General features: G+C 50.8%; 3 protein-coding genes across 4 annotated transcripts; 1 reads left to right on the top strand and 2 right to left on the bottom strand.

Annotated features, from left to right (window-relative positions):
- Window positions 1-42: 42 nt before the first annotated feature.
- On the bottom strand, window positions 43-1,447 carry LOC126569791 (uncharacterized). Its single transcript, XM_050227134.1, has 2 exons — window positions 1,298-1,447; window positions 43-1,232 (listed from the first exon to the last, which is right to left on the bottom strand). Exons 1-2 carry the CDS (start codon window positions 1,312-1,314, stop codon window positions 188-190), a joined length of 1,062 nt encoding a protein of 353 aa, XP_050083091.1. The 5' UTR covers window positions 1,315-1,447; the 3' UTR covers window positions 43-187.
- Window positions 1,448-1,741: 294 nt separating this feature from the next.
- On the top strand, window positions 1,742-3,134 carry LOC126569790 (uncharacterized). The gene is made up of 2 exons (XM_050227132.1): window positions 1,742-1,895; window positions 1,979-3,134. Exons 1-2 carry the CDS (start codon window positions 1,879-1,881, stop codon window positions 3,033-3,035), a joined length of 1,074 nt encoding a protein of 357 aa, XP_050083089.1. The 5' UTR covers window positions 1,742-1,878; the 3' UTR covers window positions 3,036-3,134.
- LOC126569789 (uncharacterized) lies at window positions 3,127-16,573 on the bottom strand. 2 transcript variants are annotated; one of them, XM_050227130.1, is made up of 5 exons: window positions 15,726-16,573; window positions 5,361-5,883; window positions 5,161-5,294; window positions 3,816-5,097; window positions 3,127-3,737 (listed from the first exon to the last, which is right to left on the bottom strand). In XM_050227130.1, the coding sequence occupies exons 2-5, from the start codon at window positions 5,790-5,792 to the stop codon at window positions 3,231-3,233; spliced, it is 2,355 nt and encodes a 784-aa protein (XP_050083087.1). In that variant the 5' UTR covers window positions 5,793-5,883; window positions 15,726-16,573; the 3' UTR covers window positions 3,127-3,230. The 2 variants fall into 2 exon arrangements, with proteins under 2 accessions (XP_050083087.1, XP_050083088.1); XM_050227131.1 differs by having other exon boundaries at window positions 3,127-3,734.
- Window positions 16,574-18,152: the final 1,579 nt, after the last annotated feature.

Here is an 18,152-nt window from a genome sequence, read left to right as displayed (position 1 = left end):
CGCATCCTTGAGGTAATAGTACTACTAATTGAGAAATGTATGTGTGGTAAGATACTAACTTTTATTTATTTCTTTATTTCTTGCTGACTGACTTTATTTTCTCGCTGACAATGGATACAGAATAAATTTGAAGTGTCATAACATTCATCTCAAAACCAGGTCGAACATCGATGGACGTGTAGAAGGTTTATTGCACTCGCTTATACAAAATCCAAATCACATACCCCAGCCCCGCCGAACCAGCCAGTACAACCATCACTGTAGAGACTATGCCAAAAGTTGACCAACTAGCTTCATCGGATTCCAGATTGTTTTCGGAAAAACAAACCCCGTCGTATATGATTTCGTCATCTTTGCACACCCATTCGTCGGGATTTTCCATGTTGTAGTGGCTGATGTTGCGTCGGTTAAGCTCCTCGACGATGTGGTCCACCATTGCACGCCTCATCGGATTGCGTTCGATGGTGAAAAGCTTTAGCTTCGGTGCCAGTGGCAGGATCAAAGTCGCATTGAATGAAGAAATTTCGTTGGACGCTACATTCAAGTGCTCCAGCGAAGGGAAGATCACACCGCCCAGTGTCATGTTTCGCAGATTATTCCGATTGAAAAACAGAAGCGTTAAGCTGGGGGGAAACTGTTTCAGATCGACAGCGGTCAATCGGTTATAAGCGAGGGTGAGGTGCTGCAGGTTGGTCATTGGAGTAAATAGACGGTCCGGTATCGTTTCGAGTCGGCAATTCGAGAGATGAAGCGACTGCAGCCGCGTAAAGTGGGTAACGTTCTCAATCGGTAAGTTATAGTTATCGTCCAGATCGAGGTACCGCAACGCGTAGGGCAGCTGCGGGTTGACCGTGATCGTTTTGATGGAATTGGCACTGAAATCTGCATACAACATTTCCGCTGGTACCTCAACCGTGTGCATGCTTGTGTCTTGGATTTCGATGGCTTTCGGAAAACCAAGCTGTCGATGGAGCACTGAATCGTACTCGCGAATGTGCCTTATTGTATCTGAGTTATACTCTTGCATCTCATGGGGTGATCTTATAATTTTTACCGCAGTGACACTTGACGAAATATTGAATTGCGGCACATCTTGTCCGGCCTCGTAGTCAAACTGTACAAGTGTGCAGACAAATACTTCCGAGCCACCGAGACACCGGCGGGCTTGTTTTGCCGAGCAGAAGCTGACCAGGAGCACCATCAAAAACACACTGCACCAGTAAAGACAATTCCTGGCGAAGGAATAGGAGATTATCAGCCACTCCACAACCACCCTTGAATAGGGGAAAAATCTTACCCCTTTCGAACAGCCATCCCTCCTTTCAACTGCGACCTACGGACGGTGTATCTTCTCCTAGCGCCAGAAACGGACTAAAACTGCGCCAGAAGCGAACGGATACACTTAGTGTGTGGGCAGCTGCATTAGTGGATCGGTCACAGATTGATAATACAACACTCGATCGTCAGTGTCAGGGTTATCCCATGCCATTCTGGATCTGCGCCACAGCGTCTATCCGGTTGAGATAGCTTGTTTCCAATTCTGCAGAAACGGCACAAATTACGCGAATCGGAGAGGACGTCAATTTACACTTGACACGGTTTCTATCGAAGTTTACCAAGGACAAGCCGCCCTACGTCAGTAACTCCATCGCTCCAAGCGTTCCAGCAGCAGCACCAGCAGCTATACGGTTAGTTTAACGTGGGAGGATAAATAGAACTGATAAGCGTACGCCGATGGAGATGGACGGAGGACGTTCAGTGCGGCCGATAAGCAGAAACAGAACAACCGCAAAACGGTACTGATTGGCGGTGATCGTTTAGTTGGTTGGTAAACGCCAGCGCATCAAGCGGCCAGTAGTGGATCAACGTGACGACAGCATGCGGAGATTGTTACCGTGAGTTCCTTCTTCCGATCCGTTCGATCGATCGGCTGTTTAGTGTTTTAACTTTTTCATTCGAACTCTTTTCTTTCCGCCAGCGTTTTGTTGCTCGCGGTAACCGTACTAGCGGTGGACGTGTCTGGCCAGAACGACACGCTGCTGGTGCATAACTGCGATCCTGGCACGGAGCCGTTCGTCTGTTCGGTAGCGAGTTTCGTGTACAATTCCGCCAAAAAGCAGCATTCGAGGTTGATCCACACGGGCGACAATCGTAATGTGCGGCTAGGCTTTCCTCGGTCAAAAATACTGAACACCCTCAAAACCAGTGAGCCCACCATTCCCATTTACGATGCTAAACTGCACGAGGAGCTCAATCGGCCACCAGCCGTACAGATATCAAACGCGCGGATGCGTAAGCTAGAGATTCCCCTGGACCTGCAGTACAGTGACTTTAGTCGAAACAAGATCGCGGAGGTGATGGTACCGGAACCGAAGGACTCAGGCTCTCAGTACGCCCTTCGTTATCTTGATCTGACCCTCAATTCGCTAAGCAGCATCGAGAAGCTGCACGTGCTCGTGAACCTGGAAACGCTTGTACTGGTTCATAACAACCTGGAGACGCTCGAAAGTACGGTGTTCAGCGGCATGCACAAACTCTCCATGCTCGTACTGTCGGGGAATGACTTCGACGAGCTGCAGTTTACCATATTTCCACCCTCGCTCGTGTGGCTGTGGCTGGACGGATGTTATGTATCCACACTGCACATGGATGGGGCACATCTGCCGGCACTGGAAACGTTTAGTGCGACTGATAACTCGCTGCGCTCCCTGAACGTCTCGATGTTGCAAACTATGGCACCGGTTCTAGAGGAGATACTCCTGTCGGAAAACTTGTTCAACAAGGAAACGAGTGACGCCTTGAAGGTGGCCTTAGAACAAGCTGGCATCGCGCACGATGGAATTGAACCGTACGGTGAATTTATGCGAGTTTATTTCCCTGGGCTTCATCGGAACATGGCCGATCTCAAGGATCACTTGGAATCGTGGGACGCGATCCTGAGCGCCACGGCGGTTGTGGTGAACTTGTTGTGCATTGTCGGGTGGGTTGGGCATCGCATTTGGCAGATGAAAAGCCAACGCCGTCAGCTCAACTAGGCGTAAGAGAGGGGGGATTCTATCGCCAGAACCTAATCAGCGGTTGCTATCACGTCATCGAAATAATAAATAAACGAATGCAACGAGTGCGTAAGGATAGTGATGCTTAATATCTATTTCTATCGTTTTTTTTCGTCGTGGCGGTCGTTCCTTTCGTTCGGTTCCCCATCGATCCGATATCACGAACCATCCCATTCAAGCCAGTGAACCTCTCACCGTGTCCGGTTGTGGCTGTTGGTTACCAGAAGGAGAAGGTAACAGCTTAATGCCACCACCACCAGCGGCCATCGAGGACCCTTCGGCCATCGGTCGCAGTTGTACGAGACGCTGCTGTGCCGTCGCTGTCCGTGGATCGTCAGTTGGTCGCTTCGCCATCGCGCCACCACCATTGGCCGCCGTATATTCGCTAATCGTTACGGCGATTGGTTTCTGGGACTTTTTCATCGTCGCCGGTCCCGTCGCCTGTGGGCAGAAGTAGTAGGAAGGTGGTCTGGCCGGTGGTGCCTGTGGGTTGGTGAGTTTGAATGATTCGATCGATTCCAGCTCGGCACTGTCACCGCTCGCTTTGGCCATCTCCGAGGCCGCTACACGGCCCATCGTTCCTTTCGGTGACTTTCGGATACCGTTCGGTGCCGGTTCAGTGGCCTCGTGATGCTTGCTGTCCACCGCATCATTGGAGCCCATTCCACGGACGGGTTGCTTCTGGAAAAAGAGAAAAAGGTAAGGAACAGTGTTAGTGCATGGTCACTGAAACTACAGGCGGTCAATGGGTCACCCTACCTTCAGCTCCGCATTGTCAAACCCATTCTTGAACATGCGCTTGTGAACGGCCCGGAACTCGTCCATCAGGGCGGTGTGGCGTTCATCCGAAATCGCCATCGTTACCGGGCGCAACCGGCAGTTCTTTTCCTTTAAACGATTCTCCAGCTCGGTAAGGGCGGCAGCCGGTCCGGCCAGTGCAGCCTGGTCAGCGCTAACTCCCAGCGCCCCGGCGGCGCTCTTCTTCTCCGCACGACGACGCAACTCGTCCGAGATGGCGCTGCACAGACTGTTGGCTGGTTCCGTGCTGGCCCCGGACGACATTCCCGGTTGCTGCTGCTGTGATGGTGGTGGTGGTGGCAGTGGGAGTGACTGAGCAGGCGTCGAGGGAGTCACAGTGTCCGCGAACAGTGGAGGCGGTGGTGGAATGATGTTCGTGTTTGATGCCAGGCCTGGCGCCGGCGTTGGAGGTGGTGGCATCGTAGCGGTGCTACCACTGCCACCACCGCCACCTATCGAGCCAGTTGATGCGCTCCGGTGCACCTCGACAATGATCGTTTTCGTTTCACTCTGTTTCACCTCCGGGTTCACGATCGTGCCCCGTTCCGAGAACTCGATGATCGTTGTGTTCTTGCGCCGTGGATGATGCTGGGAAGAGGGGGCGGTCGTGCTGTTCGGTGCTGTTGGTGCTGTGGCCTTTGGCGCCTTTGGCGATGGCTGCACCGGTGACGGTTGTGGAGGTTGTGGTGGTGCCGGAATCGGAGACGATTTCTCTCCCGGGTTTAGCTTCAACTCTACGTTGGTTGCCGCTGTGCGGCGTCGTTCGTGCGAGATCGACTCTTCTCGGACGATGCTTAAGCGCTTGGATGTTTGGTCACCCCAGCATGGACTCTGGTCACCGTTGACGCTACTGGCGGAGCTGTTGTAGCCACTCGATTCGCCTGGAAACAGATCTAGCCCTGCGTTTGGCCGTACGATCAGTTCGAGAACGTGCGACGACTTCATCACACCGACTGCCTCACTGAACGATGCTTCGGCGAAGCTGTGCCCGTTGCAGGACAGTATTTGATCCCCGGGGCGTAGTCCGGCTTCTCGTGCCACTCCTCCTTCCTTGGTGAATTGTACGAAGATGCCCGGTTTCCAGTCCGGGCCCTTGCAGATGCCACATCCGAGTTTGGTACGGGGCGCTACCGAGAGGATGACTTTCATGTCGCGCCCACAACATGGATCCTCAAGTAGAAGCGTGTCCTTTGTGTCACGTGCTAGGGATACGACGTGCCAGGTCAGTGGATCAACGGCGCGTCTGTAGGGGAGATCGAGAGATGAGCAAGAAATGCCAAATAATACTCCATGCTGCAACACTTACTCCTTGATCGGCAGAATGCCAAGCCCTCGGACTTTCATGATCAACCGTTCCTGGTTAGCGATGAACTGTGCCAACTCCCGGTGGACGGCATCATCCACCTGGTACCCATTGACGCGTATGATCTGATCGCCAACCTAGATCGAAGAGCAATCGAGTGATTTAATGTCAACAAAAGGGCGTCCTGTGGCTCTGGTCATTACCTTCAATCCCTGCCGATCGGCTTCCGAGTCTCGCTCGATGGCGGACACGAAGAATCCCGTCCCATACTCGAGCCCACCACGGATCGAGAAACCAAAGTTGGCGCCACTTGTCGTCGTTACATTCGGCAGAGCGCTTCGAAGCGCATGGGTCTGTGGCCTCACCAACCGTACGATCCGTATCCGTGGCTGTGCGTTACCGGCCGCGGGGTTACTTCCACCACCGACTAACGTTCCCTCGGCATCTCCTGCCCCTGAAGTAGCAGCAGCGGCCGCGGAGAGGGCTTTATGAAGTGCGGACTTGACATCCCGCTGGGCGCGTGTCTTGGAAGTCGCGTTCCGAAGTGTCATTGTGGTCGCTGGCGCTTGACCTGCTCCCGCCGATGGATGGTGCGGATGATGAGCGCTCGGGCGCGCATTATAGTAATCGACCATTTTGTCCCGCTCTCGTCGGTGAACGTGATCCTTATCGAAGAACCGGTGGTAGACTGTTGACGTGCGAAAGGCGAAAGCGTTAGCTGGCCGTCTGGAACAAGAAAGGAGATGAAGTCGTTTTTGAGTAGCTGTCGAGTCGTCAGTGAGAGGAGTTGGTAGCTGTCGAAAATGTGGCTCTCGGTGGTGGCGGCGAATTAGCTAATTGTCTACTTAGCAGCGTGGAGAAGCGGAGTAGCAGAGGGACATTGCAGCATCACCGATTGAGCGATGGGAAAGCAGCCACGGCTGTATGCATCATTGGGCCGGTAGGAAGAGGGAGTTACGTTGCGCTCGACGAGCTAGCAAACCTCCTTAGTCTTAGGTTGAGGTGAGCTAATAGTACGCTTCAATGGCCGTGTGTATGCGGGCGCCCAATCCCATTCGGAGAGGCAGAAGATTCATGTTCCTCTCTAATTATCTCACCCTCAAGCGCTGAGCTCGCATTACATTACATCATCTTCCCCGGCAGCAGCAGCAACTAGCTTACGAAAAGAAGCGACGGATAGTATAACGAGACCGCTGCCGAGATTCGGGGAATTGCCGCTGCTGACTTTACACCGCGCAAGAGCGCACCTCGGATCGGATCGTCGTTGGTTCGAACTGAACGTCAAGGGGGGGCGACTGTTGACGCCTGATTGGTGGTTGAAAGTGTGAAATCTTGACTCGGTGGCTGGCTGGCTCGTTGGCCGACCGCGAGGAAGACCGTGGCACCTGCAATCATCGCATAATCATCGCGTGAGAACTCGCGCAACTCATCGTCACTCGATGGTGCCATCCCTCTGTAATGTAATGTTTGAGAGTGCCCGGCATGAATTGGCCTCTTGCACCCCCCCCCTTGGAGGCAGTTTCTGGTCACACAGCACAGCAGCGCGCAAACCCATATTAGCCTGTAGCCAATCAACCGGATTACGTGCCCACCGGGTGTACGCACTTCGACGAAGAACGTCGCGAGGCTCCCCAAAAAAACTGCCCCCGTGATGCGATCTGCGGAGTTCCGTAAAGCAAAGACCTCCGCCCGCTCAGTGGACCTCTCTAATGGACCTGGTCTACGGTTGATTTGGTTGGTCTCGAGACCCTAAAATCGGAGAGAAAAAGGTTGAAAATTAAGGAAAAATCCCGCTGCTGATGCTGCTGCTGCTGCTGTATGTAGTGCTCGCGGAACAATAGGTCGAATCGATTAGGGTCGATCGAGGGTTCCGGTTGAGCAACTTCCACACAGCCCTCCGGTTATGTCAACTTCGCAGAAGGCCCGCGGAACCTGCAGAAAGCGGTGCCGAAAGCACCGAAATGAGGTCTTCGGTGGGAAGGGGAAGGGTGGATTCCGAAAAACAGGGATAATTACTGACTGAAGTCTGATCCGACTGATCGACCAATTCCTGCCGCCAATCGATCGATCGATCGATCGATCAGTGCAGCACCGTGCTTAGGTCGCTCTACCAAGACCTCTCTTTGACCTCGTTGAGCACTGGGCGTAGTAGGGTCGAGCTTTATGCTTGTAAGGGGTAATGGGCTTCTTACTTTGATTGCGCCCCCCTCAAAAAACCTAGGAGCTTGAGATGAGGTGAGGGAACTCGAACCAGGAACTAGCTCCAGTTCGTCAGTTGGTCAAGCACACACGCAGATACACCCACTTTTCACTCTATGCATTGCAGAGCAAAACGCACTGGCAACCGGGGCAGTCCAGTGTCCGGGCCACAAGAACGTTATCCAACCAACCCGGCGCTACTTGGAGAAACCGGTTTTTGGGGTCGATTACGCCACTGGCAACTGGCCAACTGGTGAACTCCCGTAGGCTACACGGGAGCACCGGAGTCAGCTGTTTTATCCAGGTGTGCGCGCGACTCCAGATGCCGTGTGCCGCGGCTACTGACCTTAGCTTATTCCGCCAGTGGCGCTATGCGGTGCGTTGTTTGGATTTTGCTTTACTTGACGTGTTTTTTGTTGTTAGTGCGTCCAGAGGGTCATGCAAGAATTGCGCGAGTCGCTGGCATTGAAGGGTACTGGCCGCTTCTGATCTTCCTGAAGCTACTTCGACCTTGCTGAAGGCCTGGGCAGTGAGTTTCAATGCTAGTTTTGCTCCAACCAAACCGATCAGATGCTTCAGATTCTCATAAAAGCTGAAAGTGAAGCGATACGAAATGGCGGACGAAATCAGCCATCATTCGCCCTTTCTGGTGCACTCGGAGATGACTTTGTAGAGTGAGGGGCGGGCGTTTGTGTGCAAGAGGGGGTTCAATGACGGTGGCTGTGATGCTGTTTACTATCCGCAGTGCATAAAATTTGCGTAATAAGCACTCAGGCGGTTCAGGCGGCTGCTCACTGACCTGGCGCAGAGTGCGCACTCCCTCTCCGTATCAAATGCGCTCTCCACGTCCCGTTCTCCATCTCGAGCGCGGCCTTCCCCGAGCCCGAGGGGAGACCCCCCTAGACCAGGTGGCGTGATTGTTATTATTATTATTTGCATTCTTTGCAGGCGCACTTTTGTTTCATTTTGTTGTTGTTGTTGTGCTTGTTGTTGTAGTCTGTGCCATTGCGTGACAGCATGTCGCACCCTCCGCCAGCAGCAGCCCGGTAGGGGTACTCCCACGGACACACATGTATACACAACACTGGTATGAGAGTTTTTCCAGCTGGCAGCTGGCTGGCTGGAGGGAGTTTTTCCTCGTCAGCCGCTTCTTTTGTGGGGAGGAAGGGTTGTAATAGGGCTTTTAAGAGCAACAACCAGAGAACAGCGAGTGAGAAGGGCGAATGAACGAGGCTTATCAGCGGCAGCCCCTCGGGGGTGGCAAGAATAGGAATACGAATCGTACAAGGAAGTGGTCTCGAGGATGTTTCTAGACGGGCGGGAGTGTATAAGTAGCTAGTGCATTTGTTCGATGCAACCGTTCCGTATAATCTAATCATTTGGTTACATGGCATTGAATTTATTTAAAATATTAGTACTACACGCTTGTCAAAAGAAAATTGTCTAAGATGAACGACTTAAGGGAGAGCAGGCGGTTAGGGTTGATGCGGGTCCAAAAAACGATCATTTTTGTGAAGAAACCATTTAACCTATTTTTTTAAAGAGAATGCTATATTAATCTGAATCTTTTCAAGAATATTCGGTTCTACTTTTTCGGAAGATTTATGTACAACTTCATCTATGGCATCAAATTTAGGAAGGCCTGTTTTTGAAAAGGGGTTTTTTTTTCCTCTGCCCATCGTAGCCTTGCGATGGGTTATCTAACCTACGCAAATCAATATTCTTTTGATAGATTATAAGTTTATCCAAGTAGCCGCGTCGAGTTTTTGTGGAATTTCTCATTTTTCGATTTTTGGCCGATTTTTAAGTTGAAAAATTTATCATATTTTGATCAAACCGGGTTCGTCGCTTAAGCGAACAAGTCTTTTGATACGGACCGAAAACGGTTTGACCAAAAGCGGATTTGTTTGTAGAAAACTATCTACCTATACATGTTTTGCAAATGCCGTAATAAATTGCAAGTTTTGAAGTATATTTGGCCGTATTTTGGTGACAATTTGTTAAAAAACTTTTCAAAAAAAATATTTATTTTACGATTTATCCTAAAAATCATTTTAACATATTTGTTTTAAAAAGGGTATGAACTCTTTTTTATAAAAACTCGAATGGGCAACCTGGTAAATTGTGTACAGATAGGACCAGTAGTGTTTATGGTACGATTTTGAAAACTTTTTTTTTTGGGAAACGAGCTTTAAAGTAGCGAGCTGTATTGAGCTAGAAAATAAAGACGAAATCGATTAGTGATCGTCATTTGGTCTTATTGCGAAATAATCTGACCACTCCAAAAACAACTTTCCTTTTCATATTCTTAAAAGTTACGCTTCCTTTGTACCGTTACCAGTTTAATCTTTAATCGCAAAAAAGAAGTATTTTTTTTATTTTAAAAGAATAGAAGAAAATATTGAACCAATCGTTTTGATGAAAAGTTTTTTTTTTATTTCCACATTCCTACATTAAACTAATCCCCTCTTAGTCTACATAATGAACCTGTACAATCGAGTTCTGAATTTCTTTAATATTTAAAGCAATGAATATTAAGGCAGTTGAATACATAAACACCTAAACAAGACCCCACTGAAGTCACCATTTCCATCATCAAAACTATAATCCACATGCGCTTTAGCAATTCAAGAGTGTCTCTGCTCACCAACATGGGGGAAAACAAACGAAAAACCGGCGCATTGTTTCCGTGCTCAACGTCGTCATCGTTGTTAGCTCATCCCCTGGGCCAGGTGACAATTTGCAACTATAATTTCGCGTTCTAAAGCCCATCCTGCCCACCAACTGCGCACTAGAACGACACGCCGCTGTTCTCTTTTTGAGTTCTCGGTTCCGACCCCGGAACCATGCATCAACGTGCACGGGCACGCTCATCTCACCTCGGAGCGGTGCTCGGGTGGAAAGCATTACCATACCCTCAATGTCACCTCCACCAGTGCGGGGGAAAGGGAAGCCCAGCACGACGACGAGTCATGTGAATTCACGCCGGTATGTTGTGATGCCATTGCAGAGCATCACCAGTTGCGTGCTATGCCAGAGCGAGTATTGTTTCGGAGCACGATTTCGTCATCCACCACCATCCCCATTTGGGGCCTCTTTCGACCTTCCTCTCGTCGGTGGTCCACCGAAGGCGAAGCCTGGGAAAAGCCTAGCGTGAGAGAACGCGGGGCAAGGCCGCTGCCAAAAGCCTCCCAAAATGCGATCGTCGTTCAATAGCGCCGGGGGCGAGAACGATCGCGATCGCATCTTCTCCACGTGGTTCTGAAAAAAAAATAATTCAAAACCAAAGCATCGAGTTCAGGGCTAACCGAACCTAAACGGCCATAAACGGTAACGGATCACGGACCACCGCTGGCTAAGCGTTCGAATTGACCTTCATCGTGAAGCTTGCAGCTCGTGGCGCATCACCGCGACCGCTTTCACTTGGCGAGATGAGCTGAACCCAAATCAGCAGCCCACCAACCAGTTCGCTGGTGGTCCCCCTGATGCCACCGAAGCTGCGTTCGGTCACGTGGAAAAGGTTTGTTCGCAGCGCGGGGATAATAAGCGCCGAAGCGGAAAGACCAATCAGCAACAACACCGAACACCGAAAACAAACAAATCAAAGCCAAGTGCGTGGAGTGGATTGTGGTCGAAATGGTCGCTTTCCTGCATCGAAGAAGGGGATGGCTCCTTCATCTCCTCTCATCAATCGCTCATGCTGCTACGATGAACTTGATCATCCTCCTCATCAACATCATCATCATCATCATGATCATCAGCTTCAGCTTCACCACCGTCTTCATTGCCAACCAACATCTTCATCATAATTATCGATCACACACGCGACGACCCACCGGTGGGCAGTGAGGTGGAAAATGCGAAAATGAAATGTTGCCAGCATGCGTGCCTGATCCACGCCGCGACCACCAGACATTGTCTCTAAAAGATTGGGCCACCATGGTGTTGACAATCGGCAACGGGGTTGAACCGCAACAACAACCGCGATTGCATACTGCGCTCCGTCATGCTCCAGATACTCCCGTCCCAGCTTGACCACACCGCAAAAGTCCACCGGTCCACCCTTTTTCGAGAGATCCGAGAGGCCGGGCCTATTGCCTTTAATTCATTTCGTAAAATCTTATTTAGTCCAACGATCATGTGGTGCACCGTGGTTGCGTGGTCAGCAGTCGATTTGCAGGTTGAAATGGTCTGGCTATGACCGCAGGTCGATGAATCGAAAAATGAAAACCTCACCACCCAACTTTCACGTTCACTTGCCGGAGAAGTTTTCCATCGAGGATTTTCCCGCATCCGAGTACCCGAGCCCGAGGACTAAAGCGCCAGCGCAGTTCACACTCGATTAAAGTGTTTCACATACTCGGCGCCTGGCCGAAACGATTCGCAATTCGCGTTCCCAATCCTGGTGCTGCATCAACCTTGGCAGAAGCTCCGAGCTCCGAGACGAGATTGCCTTTTACGTCGTCTTCGTTGTCGCAAGCCACCGATCAGCCCGCATCCAGCGAGTCCGCACCGCGGTGCTGTCCGCAAGCACAACGTGACCAGGTCGTTGAAGCGAATGCATCCTTGAGGGCGTTCATCTCACACGCGAACAGCAGCAGCATCGGCATCGGCATACCAAGGCAAGTGTGTTCCATCCTAACCAAGCGAGCCGAGATTAGCAATTCCTGCTTCAGCCGCTGCGCTGTTCAATGAACTGAAGATGCTTAGGAGTGACGAGGAGGAGCACGAGCAAGACGAGATGCATTGAGCATCGAGCGAACAGATTCGATTCGTTATGCTCCATTCGATTTCATTTGCCCCATATGGCGAGGCATGAGAGGTTGAGAGAGCGAGAGAGACAGGCGAAGAAGCGACCGCTGCCACGGGAATCGAGCGATCATCACACGCGAAAAGGGCAGATCGCGAAAGCAAAAGCGCGACGGAATCGATGAAGGCGCGTCGTCGAGTGCGCACTAGCGGCGAGACACCAGGGGCCCCTAGCGTAATAAAAGCGAAAATTGAACAATTCGCGGTCCCACAATTTATTTCATAACTCCCTCGAGGGACGAAAGGAGAGAGAGAGAGAGGGGACACTTTTTGGGGCCACCGTTTCACGGTGGGAAAAATGGACGGTGCGACGACGATGGTGACGGTGAGTGCGGTCAACATTATGCGTTCAGCACACCAGCGCCCTCGCCTTCCCGCGTCCACTCCCCGATCGCCCCGGTCGCTCGCTGAATGAACGATGAAAAATAAAAGAATAAAGTAAAAACATGCCGCCCAGCTGCCGCACGTGCAATTAACTCGACATTATTCGGTGGCGCGTTCGGTGGCGCTCTGATCGCTTCGCCACTGATCAAGAGGAGATGGAGGACGAGGAGAAGAAGGTGGAGGTAGTGCAGGCTTTCCGCAGGGCGTCAATGTACGGCGCACAAGGGGGTGCAATGGTTTTGTGATGGAGATATGTATGTTTTGCAATGCAACATTGGCCGCACGATACACGTATACGAGATACAGCGGGCGCAGCGAGGGTCCCCGGGCGGCGGTTGCCGTTGTGCCGTTCTTGGCAGCTTGGCCGGTAGTCTGGCTCGAAAAGTCTTGTGAACCCGGCTCGCTGCGAAGCTTTTCACATTCGTTAGTTAGTCAGTTCGACCTTCGTATATTGAGTTGAAGCATAGTTTTTAGAGCATTATATACTATTTCGGTGGCTAGTTCCATGTTCTTCAGTTGAGCATATTTACCTTTCATGTTCTAATGCTGAGCGAATATGGATGGTTAGTTCCATGTTCGATAGATTTTCTACCATTACGTTGGAATATTTCTACATTTTATTTCTTCCAATCAAAAAGTGTACGATTCTTGCTCTAAACATGATTTTATGCTTGATGAATGTTAGGTTTGGGTTTTATAGACCATAATCGTTGAAGAATTTCATTTTAATAACGTTGTTATGTTGTTTTCCATTCCAGTATGCCAATGAAGTAGTAACTTTGTCCAAAAATTGTCGTAGTTCGATAAGCAGTTAATTATTGCTTCCCAGAATATCCTAAAGGAAGCCTCATTCTGTTCATAAATGTGGTAGCTTAGTCCTAAATTATCCCAAAAAGTGATCCTATTTAACGTTAAGTCAGTTAAAGAAAACTGCCCATTTTAGGTTCTTTTTAAGGATTTAAACATCTGACCAGATGTGTTAGCTATTTTGCTCATGAAATTTGCTTAAAAGTAAAGGCCAACTGGATGCCTACTACTTTAGTATCCTGCAACATAACCTCTAAATCGCTCCAATCGTCCAGGAAATCCCGCTCTCTTGATTCTGAAGTACGGGAAATTCCCAACTCAAGAGGTCTTAAGTACCACTCCTCCCTTTTCGCTCTCTCCTTCTCATATTAGCCCCAAAAATGCATTAACGATGACGACAACGACAACGTCAATACAACCGATCACAGCGGCGGGGTTGACAAACACAGCACAACAGAGCCCGAGAAGTCGGGTGGGGAAGGTGGGTGGGCGATGCCTGGTGGCATAATCGGTGTTGGGAAAGCGGTGCTACCGATGGCGTAACCTTTGCCGATGCAGCACAGCCCACCGTCCTCCGGCGCCACCTCTGAGCTTGGGCTTGTTTCGGAAAATTGTTTTGCACTAGCAAGCAGCGTGTGCGCCCAAACTTTGTTGTCACTGGTGGCGGAGGTTGGTAGGTGCCCCTCCCCTCGGGGGAACAACAATAAAAAAAAATGTTGTCACAGAACGCACCGGACCGGCATTGAGGGAAATTCCACCCCCCCAGAACTGAGGGTCATCTGTTGGACAGAGTTTAATGGGTTTTTTTTTTCAAAATGAGAGAGAGTGACTCTCATTCAAATAAATTTTTCATACTTATTTTCGGTTATTTACACTAAAAATAAGATGCTCTTTTTTATCTTTTGAGACGGAAGTGTGCACTAAAAGTGATCGCGAGGACAAAAGAAACATTTTCGTCTCGTTTGACCTTTTCTGCGCTGCCCTGGAGCTCTGAGCGGACTCCTTCACATGTGCTAGGACAGATTTCGATCATTAATCTATTTACTTCATGCGCGAGGCCTTAATTACTTGCTCCGGGTGCCCATCGGTTGGCAAAGGCAATAGGGCTCATCGCGCCAACCGACTCCTTGGTTCAAGGTTCTTCATCTCGTGTACATGTCCGTATCGCTGAGAGTTTGGTCAAAGAGCAAATACTAACGGCAGGTAGGTATAATAAAGCAAATGATTTTATCGTGATGCTCCCGGCCATTAACAGCCAGCCCAAGCCACCCCGTCACCAGCGAGTAGGTGAGGCCGTTGGTAGGTAACCAACGAACAAGTCCCCAACCACCAGCACCAGCAGCAGCAGCAGCAGCAGCCTCCATCACCATCAATGGCACCAGCGATGATGGGGTAATTTTTTTCCAATTAATATTTATTCGCCTTCTCACAAAACCGACACACACCATCGAACATTGGTCGAACGTAACCTGTTGGCAAGGTTGTGCACGACGGATGGTGAGGTCGTCGTGCAGAGCATAAAACAACATACCGAACGAACGTCACCACAACGAGCGATGCTCAGGGCACGATCTCACGATCGACGTCATTTCGGACCCAACCCGTTCGGAGGAGAAGCTCCGGCTGCCAGCCTCCACCGTTGTCACCCAAAACCGAGGAAGGAAGGAAGTTCGCATACGCGCGTCTGGTCGCACACGTGCGGTCGAAAGCGAAAGAAAGTGAATTCCTGCGTCGCCGTTCGGATGGCGGTGACCGGACATGCCCCTTTCCGAATCAATCATTTAGCTACCACCTTTCCGGTCGACCAGTAGTCAAAGTGTCACCAGGTGGAGAGAACAAACAGAGAGACAGAGAGACAGAGAGAGAGAGAGAGAGAGAGAGAGAGAGAGAGAGAGAGCGAGAGAGAAAGGTGGTGAAAGAAATGTGCGAATAAACCGAAAAGATGATGATCGAAAACAAAAAGCGCTAAAAAGAGGCTCTCGAGCAAAATCAGGCGATCGGTGCGTCACGTGGTGCGATGGCCGAGCTCGCTTGATGATTAAAGGGTTAAAGCAACTCTCCATAAAGGGTTTCCGAGAATGTACCTGGACAGTGACAGTGAAATAAAGAGCGCGAGAGCGTATGCGAGATGGAGCAATCGATGACGAAACCAACCAAAACGCCCAACCACGAACCAGACCGGACGTTACAGATTTCTCTTAAAATCACGCTACCGGATGTGCCGTATGTTCCGGTCCGGCCCAGCCCCAGGTTTAATGTTTTATGTTGAACCGGAATGCCCCTTCAGCGCACATGCCTCGGCTAGTGCACCATATTTTAATGCAAACCCCGTAGTTATTTATTTATTTTTTGTTGTGGTTGCCATTTACCATCCGTGTCGGCGAATCCGTGGAGTAACTGTTGTTCTGCTAAAGCACGGTACACCGGCGCAGATGCTGCTGAATGCTGCTAAACCTCCTCGCTGAATCGTGATCGCGCTGGTCTGCCGATCGGAGAGGGGGCTCGGTCCCAGATAACACTCGATCGCAGCACGGTTGCTGCACCCTCGAAGCGGAGGCGAAGGCGAAGGCCTTATAGAACACCGCGATGACCGTTTTGCATGCCGCGGGTGCGGGTGCTCACTAAACCATCTCTGCGCTCTGGCTGGCTGGCTACCAGCTCGATCGTATTCACACAAAGACACCGAATGCAACGGAACGGATCCGCTTGTGTAGGTTTGAGGATCGCTATCCTCCTATCCGTGCAGCTTCGCTTAACCTCCTTTGGCACTTTTAAATCTCCTTTTTATTTTGCTGCCGGAAAAGGGAAGCTCCGGTATCTCACTCTTGAACCACCGATGACTAATCGGCCTCACAGACAGACAGAGAGCGAGAGTGAGCGACAGAAAAAGACAGGAAGAGGCTCACTCGAAAGGGTTTTAAAGGCACAACGTAAAAAAAAAACGCACAACATCCAAAATCAATCAAATACCACAACAAAAAAATGTTGTCAACGCACAATAGGAAACGGTACGGGGCTCACTAACGCGTGTTTCATGTTCGCAACGCCGTCACCAGCCGTTTGTCGTTTCACCGGCGATCACCAGGAGAGGGCACAACGGTGAAGATCACAAAACGCACACACACTAGCGTACACACTAACAGAGAAACCACAAAACGCGTTGCTGAAGCGAGGATCGCGGATCGTTCCAAAACCCCTTTTTCGACGTGCGCCTCGGTCGAGGTGCGGATCGGCACTGGAGAGCGTCGCTGCTCTGTCGAGTGGCGAGCCGCGTTCAGCGAAAGCCCAATCCCCGCCACCACCGAGGCTCCGCGGTTTTTCTGTTGGGAAAGTTCGTTCGCTGGAGTCGCGGTCGCTTGCGGGGAGATGGCTGGAAGTTCCAGTTGGACCCCATGATCTCTCTCTCTCTCTTACGGGGCCACAACAAGAGATGTATCTCTGTGGGGTCCTCTCGCTGGAGCCCGTGAGGTTGATCGTACCTTCTCTCTCTCTCTATCTCTTTTTCTGTTTATCTCTCTCTCTCTCTCTCTCTCTCTCTCTCTCTCTCTCTCTCTCTCTCTCTCTCTCTCTCTCTCTGCATCCCATCCCACGCCAGACAGAACCCTCAAAATGCTCCACGCTCCACGAGGCCCCGACGGTGGCTTGCGATGGTGATCGTTCCGCTTGAAGTGTTCGCTTTGGAAACGTATGCCGCAGGCGATTATGGGCTCTGGTCTGGTAGTTAGAACCTTTGCTTGCTTGCTGCTGCTACCGCGCATGATGACTCTTAATCCTGACACCAACCTGAAGGCCTACGCTACACGCTACACTCTCCCTACAGGGCTTCTCTTCGTGCGGTTTCGCTTCGCTGCCCACCAGCTTCGGACTCGGGAGCAGGTGTGCCTGGCGTGTTTATGTGCCTCAAATGAGCGGCTGGAAGGGGCAACTTCTTCCCGCATGTGTGGTTGCATCGAGGTTTCATCGTAACAGATGTGCCCCGGCAGAACGGGGAACACCCAGAACACCGCTGGTTGCAATCACCCTCTAACCTCGTGACCCTTTTGCTGGCGATGAAAATGCCGACAACGGCACACCGAGGTGTTTGAGGGTTCGATGGCCTCAGGAATTGGCTTCCGGTACGCGGTTAGTTCGCTCCTCGCGAAGGCCGGTTGCTGTCAGGTGCAGACAATGAGTGCGTAATGGTGAGTCTAGGTGGTTGTGGTAACAAAAACGGGAACCACTTTGAACCCTAAGCCTGTTTGCCTGCAATAAGCTGTCAGCATGTTAGCGGTTTGGCCAGGGGCCATAACATTGGCCACCAGCCGCAACAAATGCCACAAAATCCGCCCGCACTTATCTGAGCGCTGCGCTTGGTCGATCAGAGCTCGCGATCGGAACGATGGTTTCACAGGTCGTTTGACGCAGATCGATCGATGGTTGGCATGACGACTTTCATTGCCATCTGTGGCACTGATCCGGAAAAAAGGCTCTCGCTTTTCGGGTCCCGCCAGTGCCGGTGCCGGTGCTAGTGTCAGTGTTGTTGTTTTCACTGGTTTCCATCGTTATCGAGCGAGCGAGCGAGTGATCACGGTTGGTGGAGTTACGGTTTCGTTCGGATTGTTTTCCATTTTGCGCGAACATGATTTCGGTGTCGGTGTTTTGGCCACCGGCGTGGCATCGAGCCCAGATGACTGGGTGATTCGAGAGAGTTTTTAATTGCAATGATTTCTACCATTTCTGCAAGCGACTTCTTATCGGTGTTCGGTGAACCATATTGACGTAAACAAGTTGCAGACTCCGAGGTGGATTAATGGTTG

This window comes from Anopheles aquasalis, chromosome 2 (genome assembly GCF_943734665.1).
Source record: "Anopheles aquasalis chromosome 2, idAnoAquaMG_Q_19, whole genome shotgun sequence".
Classification (NCBI taxonomy): domain Eukaryota; kingdom Metazoa; phylum Arthropoda; class Insecta; order Diptera; family Culicidae; genus Anopheles; species Anopheles aquasalis.
This window is presented reverse-complemented; position numbering and strand designations above follow the sequence as displayed.

Bases quoted from the DNA above. Each gene is read 5' to 3' on its own strand.
- LOC126569789 (XM_050227130.1), bottom strand. From the start codon at position 5,792: ATGGTCGATTACTATAATGCGCGCCCGAGCGCTCATCATCCGCACCAT. The intron at 5,098-5,160 runs GTAAGTGTTGCA...TCTCCCCTACAG, and splicing joins GGCATTCTGCCGATCAAGGA to ACGCGCCGTTGATCCACTGA. The intron at 3,738-3,815 runs GTAGGGTGACCC...CTCTTTTTCCAG, and splicing joins TTGACAATGCGGAGCTGAAG to AAGCAACCCGTCCGTGGAAT.